The 10717-nt window shown below is 39.0% G+C and overlaps 1 protein-coding gene across 1 annotated transcript; it reads left to right on the top strand.

Annotated features, from left to right (window-relative positions):
• Positions 1 to 1445: 1445 nt before the first annotated feature.
• On the top strand, positions 1446 to 3958 carry LOC108809953 (putative ALA-interacting subunit 4). The gene is made up of 8 exons (XM_018582084.2): positions 1446 to 1595; positions 2184 to 2242; positions 2336 to 2410; positions 2488 to 2601; positions 2686 to 2756; positions 2893 to 3190; positions 3316 to 3605; positions 3730 to 3958. The coding sequence occupies exons 1-8, from the start codon at positions 1508 to 1510 to the stop codon at positions 3785 to 3787; spliced, it is 1053 nt and encodes a 350-aa protein (XP_018437586.1). The 5' UTR covers positions 1446 to 1507; the 3' UTR covers positions 3788 to 3958.
• Positions 3959 to 10717: the final 6759 nt, after the last annotated feature.

The following is a 10717-nucleotide window of genomic DNA, read 5'->3' as shown; positions in this document are numbered from 1 at the left end:
AAAAATAACAAAACTCAAAAAATTGAACCGATCCAACCCAAAACATTTATACCGAAATCGAACTGAAGCTGATAAGATATCCGAATGGATCCAAAAATTTGGTAGCAGAAAAACGAAACCTGAAACAAAATATTTAAGGCACCTGAAAAATATCTGAAACATAATATTTATTAATTATTTTTAGATTTAATATCTAAAACATATCCAAATATTCAAAAATACTCAGAATTATCTAAAATACTTGAACATAGCTAAAAGTAAATATCCAAAAAATTCAAACATATGCAAAATACCAAAAATATCTTAAATAGCTACTGATTTCCATCCAAATATATAAAATGAATTAGTTCATGTTAAATTTAGCTATTTAGCTTACATTGTTCAAATTTATATGTTGTATTTTTTTTGAATTTTAAGGAGATTGTTTAATTTATTTACATAATTTAAATGGATATCCCGACTAAACTAAACCCACAAAAATCTGAACCGAACCTTAATCAAAATTTATAAATACTAAATGAGACTTAAAATCTTTAGCTCCGAAAACCTGAACCAATGGATACTCGGATGCCCATCCATATTTCGACACAAGAATAATCATGTAGCACCGAATACTACCAATAAGCTAGCAGAGATAGTACAAACAATCACCTCTAGCCACTGCCACCGAAGAGGGACAATCGCGAGATAGGGAGACTACACGTCGACACAGAAACCACCTTGAAACCATGAATCAGATCTGATATATTTGGGTTTAGAATTTTGAAGTTTAGAATTTTTAGATTAATTTGAATATTATAAATTTCGGTTCGGATTTGATTCAGATCTTTTTGGGTTTGATTCGGGTTTGAATACCCATTTAAATTACTTTTTAAAAGTTTTAAGATCCATATATACTTTAAAATTCTAAAAATCCATAAATAAAAATAACAACATATAAGTTTGAATACTGTAGCCTAAATATCTAATAATAACATAAAATTGGTTTGGTTTGAATCTTTGGACAATAAAATCATTAAGTATTTCAAATTTGTTTTGTATTTTGAGTATTTTTAGCCATTTTGAGTATTTATTTCTAGCTATTTGTATATAATTAGGTGTTTTGGAATTCTTTTTAATGTACATTTTAATATTATTGGGATATTAGATTTGGTTTTTAGATATCTGAAATATTTCGGTTGAGGTCTAGTTCGGTTCCGAATCTTCAGGTACCAAAATTTTGAATCTATTAAAATATTTAATTAGATCGTCGGTTTGATTCTTAGGATTCGAGTATATTGCCCAGCCTAGGTAGAGAGTGTCACCAAAAATAATTCCGGTTCAATAATTAACTTGGTCTTATGACTGAAAAAATCTCAATTTGAAAACTTAAAATTCGGTTAGACTATTTTTGCGGATATCCGAGAACTCAAATCGAAACCTGCAAACGTTAAAAAAAAAAGAAATTATATTCCTTTAGAAAGTTCATCGAGATAGTTATTTCTTCTAGCCAAGTAGTTTCTTCGTAATGAGCTTCTCTGCAACGTCCTCAATTGCCTTAGGCGGTGGATCCCCTGAGGCTTCTGCTGCCAAAATCACCTCAAAGCGTCCAAAATGTGATTTATGATTTTCTATCCCCAAATATTGATACATTTTTTTCATATTTATCGGCTGATAAATGTGTGCTTTGCGATCATACCTTGTTTTCTGGACTTTTTTTTTTCATTTTCCACCATTATTTCTTGTAATTTGATCAAAATCCTTCTATGTGTTTCTCTCGAAAGGAACTTAAGCGCGCATAGAAATGAATGTCAGGAAGACAGAAACTCAGATTCTTTGTGTAAGATGTTTTTAGGCTATTAACGAAAATTTCACATTGTGTAGAGATATATCATATAGGGAAAAATTCAGATTAGTGATATCTTAATTCAAGTATATATCATAGACAATGGCTGCTGTTTTGTTTCTTATTATTACATTGGTGTCTTTAGAAATCCATCGCATATGAAACTTTGACAAATAGTTTAGACCCATTTCTTGTTTATTAGATTAACTCTCAGCAAATCAAACTGTACGTTTGATACCATATTGTTTCTCTTCTTATAACAATAAAATTCTTAGATTTGTAAACTAGAAAACCTTGTGTTCAAAAAAAAAAAAGTAAGCTAGACACCTAATCTGTTGGCCATCATTTTCTTCATCAGATTCAAGATTTACACAACAGGAGCTTCCAGCATGCAAACCTATTCTTACTCCAAAATGGGTAAGGCTTCAACAACTCATTGAAAGTCAACATTATTTGGGGTACATTTTGCAATGTTTACTATTGCTAGTTCTTGTTTATCCTCTTGTGCAGGTGATTCTAACCTTTCTTGTCTCGGGGGTTGTCTTTATCCCTCTCGGAGCGATTTGCCTATTTGCTTCTCAGGGTGTATGTTTTTAATTTTGTGTCTTCTCTCACTTTCCAGCTAAATTTATTTCTGATTTAAATGTAAATTTCTTTACAAGGTTATCGAAATTATTGATCAATATGACACAGACTGCATTCCATTAACCTTTAGAGACAACAAAGTCAGGTACATACAGGGCTTAGAAGATAAAAGGTGTAACAGAACAATAACGGTATATATTTATCATCTTTATATCTTTATATAGTTTTTCTTCATTAGCTGTCTTTCACAATATTCTTTTGTTTCATTATGAAAGGTAACAAAAACTATGAAGAATCCTGTCTATGTATATTACCAGCTTGAGAACTATTACCAAAATCATCGACGGTAACAACTCACTCTCGTGTTTGTGATTTTTCATTAAAACTAGCAGTACCATCTTTTGAGCATGTCAATAAAAAGAAAATTATCATAAGAAGTTTAAAATGGTAATGTTTTAAACATTTTTTGATGTAAATCGCAGGTATGTGAAAAGTCGACAAGATGGACAATTAAGAAGTCCAAAAGATGAACATGATGTGAAATCATGTGCGCCAGAGGATACAGTAGGTGGTGAACCTATTGTTCCTTGTGGTCTTGTTGCTTGGAGTTTGTTCAATGATACTTATGACTTCACAAGAAACAACCAAAAACTATCTGTAAATAAGAAAGACATCTCATGGAAAAGCGATAGAGATTCAAAGTTTGGCAAAAACGTCTTCCCCAAAAATTTCCAAAAAGGATCTCCCATCGGCGGTAAAAGTCTTGATCCAAAGATTCCAGTAAGTCTTTTATTTTTTCAAGTGTCAAGAATCTCACATCTGAAGCAAGATAAGGCCTATTTGATCAAAGAAACAAATGATATTATTATAGACACTCTTAATATTTTTTAAAATGTTTGTGGCAGTTGAGTGAGCAAGAAGACTTAATAGTGTGGATGAGAACTGCAGCTCTACCAATATTTAGAAAGCTGTATGGCAAAATAGACACTGATCTTGAAGCTGGAGATACCATAAACGTGCTGTTGCAGAACAATTACAACACTTATAGCTTCAATGGAAAGAAGAAGCTTGTGCTATCTACCACAAGCTGGCTTGGTGGAAGGAATGACTTCCTTGGGATCGCGTACTTAACTGTTGGTAGTATATGCTTGTCCCTGGCTGTTTTCTTCTCGGTCTTGTATCTAGCAAAGCCAAGGTATACCTATAACATTCTCTTCAATACAATGCATAGAGAATCTTTAAGAGTCTACATATATCACCAAAACTAGACATGTTGTAAATGAATATAATGTTAAGGGTTATTAATATTTGGGTTTCAGGCAACTGGGAGATCCATCGTACTTGTCATGGAACAGGAGTGCAGGAGGTGGACGATGATAGAGCTGTTTCCTGTGCTTGGTATCTCTGTCACATTCTTCTATTGGTAATACAAATTTTATTTTATTATCCAGCAAGATGGGACATTTGCTTGTTTGTGTTTAAATACAAAAGTGAAACCAACATTCAGCTATTCAAAGTTACACAAAATATTAAGCGAGAGACAAGTATTTCCTTGTTGTAACCAGACACTACTACTATTGCATGGTTGATTACATAAGGAGAGTAAACTCAGGAAAAGCTAAAATGATTTATTTTCGTAAGAAACCAGTTCATGGATTCCACCTTTCACTATGTGATGCACCGTTACGAGCCTATTCAAAACCATAAAACGTAAACGCTAACATTAAAATGGTGAAACTCGCGCTTTAAGATAGTTCTCCAAGGAGTATAAATATTGGTGTACCTCGAGTCTAAGGAAGTTTTCTCTCAAAGAGCTCGTGAGCAGATTGCAAAGAGGAAGAAACACTAAGATCTTGGAAACCTTGCTTCACGGCATGCATTGCGTAGGTACAAACTTCAATACAGAACCTTTATCCACGACTGGTCCAACCAATCCTTGTGCAATCTACCAATCCTGGTGCAATCTTGAGTTTAGCGGTATCTCCCAAGTATCTCTGGTCCCTCCGTATTTCTTCACTCTCTTACCATTCTTGAAATAACACAAAACAGACCAAAATCATTTGAGGCAAATATCATTGGAAGTTGGATCAAATATACAACGAGGAAGTTGTGTGCAAATAGAGTAAAAATTACATCCCTCTATATTGTGAGACTTAACAAGAAACTTTACTGATTTTATTAACAACCTAATGAATAACCGATTACAAGCTTTGATATATATACAGACTTAATAGAAACGTCTAGATCTTCTTGACTAGCTTGCTGTAAAGTAGATTAGGGAGCTAACATGGATAAGAGAGGATCAAATCTATTTTGAGTAAATCCAAAACTCTTCGTCGTACACTCCTCTACTTTTCTTTCTTTTCTGCAAGTCGACAATATTGGAGATGACCGTTGTGGCTGTTGGGCTTGGGCCTGTAATGTCGCTTGTGTGCTAACATCCCCCCTCAAACTTGTGGTGGGTGAAAGGCCAACACCAAGTTTGTGTCTCAAGTCAACGAAGCTTCTTCTTGGGAGGGATTTTGTGAAAATGTCAGCCAGTTGGAGCGTAGCAGGAATGTGTTTTGTCTCGATCAGGCCAAGCGCAACTTGCTCACAGATGAAGTGGTAGTCAGTATTAAAGTGTTTTGATCTCTTGTGAAGTGCCGGATTGGTGCTTAAGTACACTGCTGAGAGGTTGTCGCAAAGAAGCAGAGTAGCATGCGGTTGAGGAACCTTGAGGTCTCGTAGCAGCAGAGAAATCCAACTGATCTCTTGTGCAGTAGCAGCCAGAGCACGATATTCAGCCTCTGTTGAAGATTTTGAAACCGTGTCCTGACGCTTTGCGGACCATGAGATGAGATTAGTTCCCAACAGAGTGCAGAAGCCAGTTGTTGATCTTCTGGTTTCTAGACAACCTCCCCAATCGCTATCACAATATGCAGAGAGAGATAGGTTAGTGTTTCTTTTGATGTGAAACCCAAGATGCGATGTACCCTTCAGGTAGCGTAGTATCCGTTTGAGAAGGCCAAAATCAGACATAGTAGGTTGATGCATTCTCTGGCACACAAAGTTGACCGCAAACTGGATGTCTGGTCTGGTGATTGTGAGATACTGAAGCTTCCCAGCCAAGCTTCGAAAGTAGGTGGGCTCCGGGAAGAGAGTTGTGTCAGTATCTTCAGGGCGTTGAGGCAGAGGAGTAGGCATTGGGTTGCAGTCCAGCATCTGGGCTTGATATAAAATGTCCATTGTGTACGCTTGTTGATGTAGAAACAACCCATCTGCGTGTGTTTCAATCTGAATGCCCAGAAAATATGAGGGAACTCCGAGATCTTTCATTGCAAAGCGGTGGGAGAGTACCTCAAGAAACTGTTGTAGAGCTTGATCATTGCTTCCAGTTAGGAGAATGTCGTCTACGTAGAGCAGCAGAACCATCGAGACAGAACCATTATGCAGAGTGAACAGGGAGGGATCAGACTTGCAGCAGACAAAACCGTAGTCTATAAGGAAGTTGCTGAAGGTATCAAACCATGCCCGTGGAGCCTGCTTCAGCCCGTATAAGGCTTTAGTCAAGCGGCAGACATGATCTGGTCTTTGTGCATCTACAAAGCCCTCAGGTTGATACATGAAGACAGGTTCCTGTAGTTCGCCATGTAGAAATGCACTGGTGATGTCTAGTTGTTTGATAGACCACCTTCGAGCAACAGCTACATCCAACACTAGTCTGATTGTAGCGGTTCTAACCACTGGGCTGAACGTTTCCAAGTAGTCAAGGCCCTCCTCTTGTTCATATCCCTTCACTACCAAACGTGACTTTAATTTATACGGAGTTCCATCAGGGTTAAGCTTCACAGTGTGAATCCAACGGTTACTGAGGATGTTCATATCCTCTGTAGGAGGAACCAGAGTCCAAGTGTGTAGCATGTGGATGTTTCCAATCTCCTCACTGACTGCTTTGTTCCAACCAGGATGCTTCATGGCTTCAGCAATAGTCTTTGGGATCTTGGTAGAGTATTTAGGAACCAGCAAAGCATATTTAGTATTAGGCTTCATGATTCCTGCTTTAGCTCGGGTCTGCATTCAGTGATGGTTGATCACTTGAACCGGCTGAGGGATGTCAGGAGCTGCATTCTCCTCGACAATAACTGGAGAGGCAGGAGCAGGTTGTTATGGCTGTTCACCTGGTGCCGGTTGTACTGCAACATGATCAAGGAGAGGACTAGGTAGGAGTTGAAGACCTGCACTAGTAGGGACTGCAGAAACCTGTTCTGTAGGACTTTTTGCAGATTGCCACGCCTTGAGGAGAGTTGTGTCATACCGAGGAACCAGAGCTTTGTATTGTTCCTTATAAGGGAAACAATCTTCATTTGAACACCACATGTCTAGATATGTAGACTTTGCCAGTTGGTGGGTAAAGACACCTATAGCCTTTATATTGGTTGCTGTAGCCAAGCAGTACACATTGTAGCGATTTCGGCTCAAACTTGTGAGCTCCGACAGGACGTAGGCACGGGTAACACGCCGAGCCGAAGACACGCAGGATGTTGTAGTCAGGTTTCTTCTTGTGAAGCACTTCAAACGAACTCTTGTTGTTTAAGACTGACGAGGGAAGCAGATTGATGATATGACTAGCCGTGGAGAATGCTTCTACCCAGTGTTGCAGAGGAAGGTGACCTTGGAACATCATTGAGAGCCCTAGTTCCAAGAAGTGTCTGTGCTTCCTTTCTGCAACGTCATTTTGCTCTGGAGTATAAGGGCAAGAGATGCGGTGATGGATACCATTTTCAGACAGGTAATGCTTCATGTTCTGTCCTATAAATTCACCGCCACCATCACTTTTATACTCTTTTATCTTCGCATTAAACTGATTCTCCACAAGGGTTTTGAAGCTTTTGAACACTGAGTAAAAATCTCCTTTATTATGAAGTGGATACAACCAAGAGAATCTACTGAATTCATCCACAAAAACAACATAATACCGAAAACCTTGATAGGAAACAATAGGTGAAGGACCCCACAAATCACAATGGATCCTACCCAACGGTTGAGAAACACTACTACTAGACTGAAAGAACTTGAGTCTACTGCTCTTCCCCATCTGGCACGACTCACACAGAGGGCTGGTTTGACCTTTATTGACTACGATAGCGTTGCTAGACTTGAGATGCTGAAGAACGCCAGAGCTTGAATGTCCAAGTCTGAGATGCCATGTATCTTCAGATGCTGATACATTTATGTCAGAGAAGAATGCTTCAAACTCCTGATTCTTCAGCATGTATAACCCCTTACTGCGAGGTCCTTTTAGTACCACTTTCTCCTTTTGTAGATCAATAAGATATTCACTATTAGCATCAAAGAACACTCCACACGGGTAATCATCACATAATTTTGAAACCGACAGAAGGGATTTTTGTATAGTGGGGCAAACCAAGACTTCATTCAAGACAACATTACCTGAAGCAGAGGAAATGGTTGCAGAACCCACATGCGTGATGGGCAAATAAGCTCCATCACCCACCATTATGGTGTCATTTCCTTCGTAGGGGTGGGAGTTCTGGAGGTTCGAGGGCGAAGCAGTAACATGTGCAGACGCTCCTGAGTCTGGGACCCATTCGTTGTTGTCTGCAACACGTAAGGAAGAGAAGGCTTGTTGAGGTTGGTAGTTGTTGTCAAATCTGTTGTAGCACTTGAGGGCAGTGTGTCCTGGTCAACCACAGATTTGACAAACCGGTCTATCTCCTTGACTCTGTGGGTTCGTTTGGTGTTGAGTGAACCCTCTACCTCTACTTGAATAGCCTCCTCTGCCTCTGTAGGAACCTCGACCTCTACCTCTGTAGTTCGGATTGTAGGGTGGGGGAGACGACTGTGGAGTATTATGTTGAGTTGCAAACGCCATGTGTGGAGACACGGTTGTAGCATCTTCATAGGACTTGAGCTTTATGTCGAACTGATATATGGTGTTTTATACATCATTGTATATATGTTTTCTAATTGGTTTTCAAGTCTTTATCGAGTCTTTTTAGTCCTTTTCGAGTCATTACAGGTCTGGAGTTGCACTGGATGGGAAATGGACCTGCTGGAACAAAAGAAGCAGAAAACAGTGCAGTTTGGTGATTTTCACGCAGAACAGTCTGATGACTGTTCCCGATCAAGCGGAACAAGCAGACGGAGTGATCCCGCGGTTGTTCCCGACGAATAAGGAAAATACAACATCTCGGGATTTGCCCTAATTATCCTCTTTTTCTCTCTGGCCGCCTGTGGCTTTTGATATAACTTCTTTTTCTATTTTTCTACATCATTCTACGCTACTTTTCATAGAGAAACAGACTCTAGAGCTTTTTACTTTGAGATTTGCTACTTTGTAAAGGGAGAAGGATCTCTCTCTCTCTCGTTTTAGAGAAGATCATCCTGAACCCTCTCTTGTTTCTGTTATATTTATGCAGTATTATTCATCTATGAACTCTGTGTTTTCTCTGTTCATGGCTGAGTAGTCGGCTAGCTTGTCTAGGGTTCTAGGGTGTTGATTTTGTGAGCTAAACATAGATAAGTGAATCACTCGATTGTCTTCATTCATAACCATTCTTACTGCTTGCATTAAACTGGCCGCTTAATGTTAGATCATAGGTTTAACCTGTTCATTAACCGTGTAATAGGTTGCTAGATCTTTTTTGAATGAGCATTGCATCCCTAATCAGCGAAAGTAGATTTAGGGTGTTTTGTGAACCTATCGGACTTGAGCTCTATTGCTTGCGATCGCTTCTCACCTCAACGACAGTTAGACGGTGAGATCGATCAGCGTAGGGAGCAGTACCACGACAGTGGACTGTTCTACTTGAGTGATCCGAGTTCTAGACTGTTCTTATTAGCACTTGAATAATTGTTTAGCTCACAAGTATTAACACCCGATGAAGTAACCCTAGGCTGGCTTCTCTTTAAATTGAATTCTCATTTATATTATTTTACTTGCTTTGCACGTTACCCTCAAAACAAAACCCCATATTTGTTTTAGCTAAGTATTGATCCAATAGAAATAAAGTGTAAGAGTTGGTCTCTGTGGATTCGATCCTAAAGTGCTACATCGACATACCATTCGATTGTGGTAGTGTGCACATTAGGTTAATTGGTGTGCGTATACACGAATATCACGAACGCTTGCACCTCTGAGACAACGTCGTTAAACGTAGGCGCCGGGAACTTAGACAACGAACTTTGTATCACCGTTGTGATGGGATCGTACTTTCGGCTAAGTCCATTGAGGAATCCAAAGATCTTCATGGACTCGTCCACTGGCTTCCCAATCGCACTGAGAGAATCACACAGAGACTTGAACTCACGACAATACACAGACAACGTTTTGTCTTTCTTGATCAACAGTTGGAGACTTCGGCGAAGAGAGAACTCCCTAGCAAGCAAGCTCTTGTTGAAGTTGTCTGCTAGAGAGATCCAGATGTCTCTTGAGGTGGTGAGAGAATGAACCGACCCCAAGACTTCTTCTGAAAGAGTGCCAAAGATCCATGAACGGACAAGTTGATATGTGCAGAACCAGGACTCGAACAAGGGGTTTGGTTCCACAGCTTCGACTTCATTGGTGGTGACTACACGCGTTGCTGGAGGCGCCGCTACAACACCATTGACAAACCCTAGCAACTTTTGACTGGACAGGAGTGACTCGAACTGGGTCTTCCATAGGAGGTAGTTGGAGTCAGTGAGCTTGAGAGTTACGGAGCTCACGACATGAACTTTGCTTGGAAAAGGATAAGGATTAACCAGATCCGCCATTAGAGCACCTGTTAAGGTTATAGCGGCTCTGATACCATGTGAGACTTAACAAGAAACTTTACTGATTTTATTAACTCAACCTAATGAATAACGATTACAAGCTTTGATATATATACAGACTTAATAGAAACGTCTAGATCTTCTTGACTAGCTAGATGTAAAGTAGATTAGGCAGCTAATATGGATAAGAGATGATCAAATCTGTTTTGAGTAAACCCAAAACTCTTCGTCGTACACTCCTCTGCTTTTCTTTCTCTTCTGCAAGTCGACAATATTGGAGATGACCGTTGTGGCTGTTGGGCTTGGGCCTGTAATGTCGCTTGTGGGCTAACATATATTTCACTCTAACTCTATAATAGAATTGCTCTATTTTGAGTGAAATATAGAAAAACATAGTGTTATATTAGAGATGACATTAAGCATGTTTGGATCAGAACTGAATCCAAATATTTTTGGATTTTCGTATATAATTAAACCTACCCGTATCCAAAAAGTACTGAACCAAATCCAATCCAAATCAATTTCTCTAGATCCAAAATACTCTGTATC

Source organism: Raphanus sativus, chromosome 6, assembly GCF_000801105.2.
Source record: "Raphanus sativus cultivar WK10039 chromosome 6, ASM80110v3, whole genome shotgun sequence".
NCBI lineage: Eukaryota > Viridiplantae > Streptophyta > Magnoliopsida > Brassicales > Brassicaceae > Raphanus > Raphanus sativus.
This window is presented reverse-complemented; position numbering and strand designations above follow the sequence as displayed.

What these genes read in the sequence shown, in the direction of transcription:
- LOC108809953 (XM_018582084.2), top strand. Translation starts at nt 1,508, where the DNA reads ATGAGCTTCTCTGCAACGTCCTCAATTGCCTTAGGCGGTGGATCCCCT. An exon ending in CACCTCAAAGCGTCCAAAAT is followed by an intron (nt 1,596 to 2,183) that starts GTGATTTATGAT and finishes TTTCTTCATCAG; the next exon opens with ATTCAAGATTTACACAACAG. An exon ending in GGTGTAACAGAACAATAACG is followed by an intron (nt 2,602 to 2,685) that starts GTATATATTTAT and finishes TCATTATGAAAG; the next exon opens with GTAACAAAAACTATGAAGAA.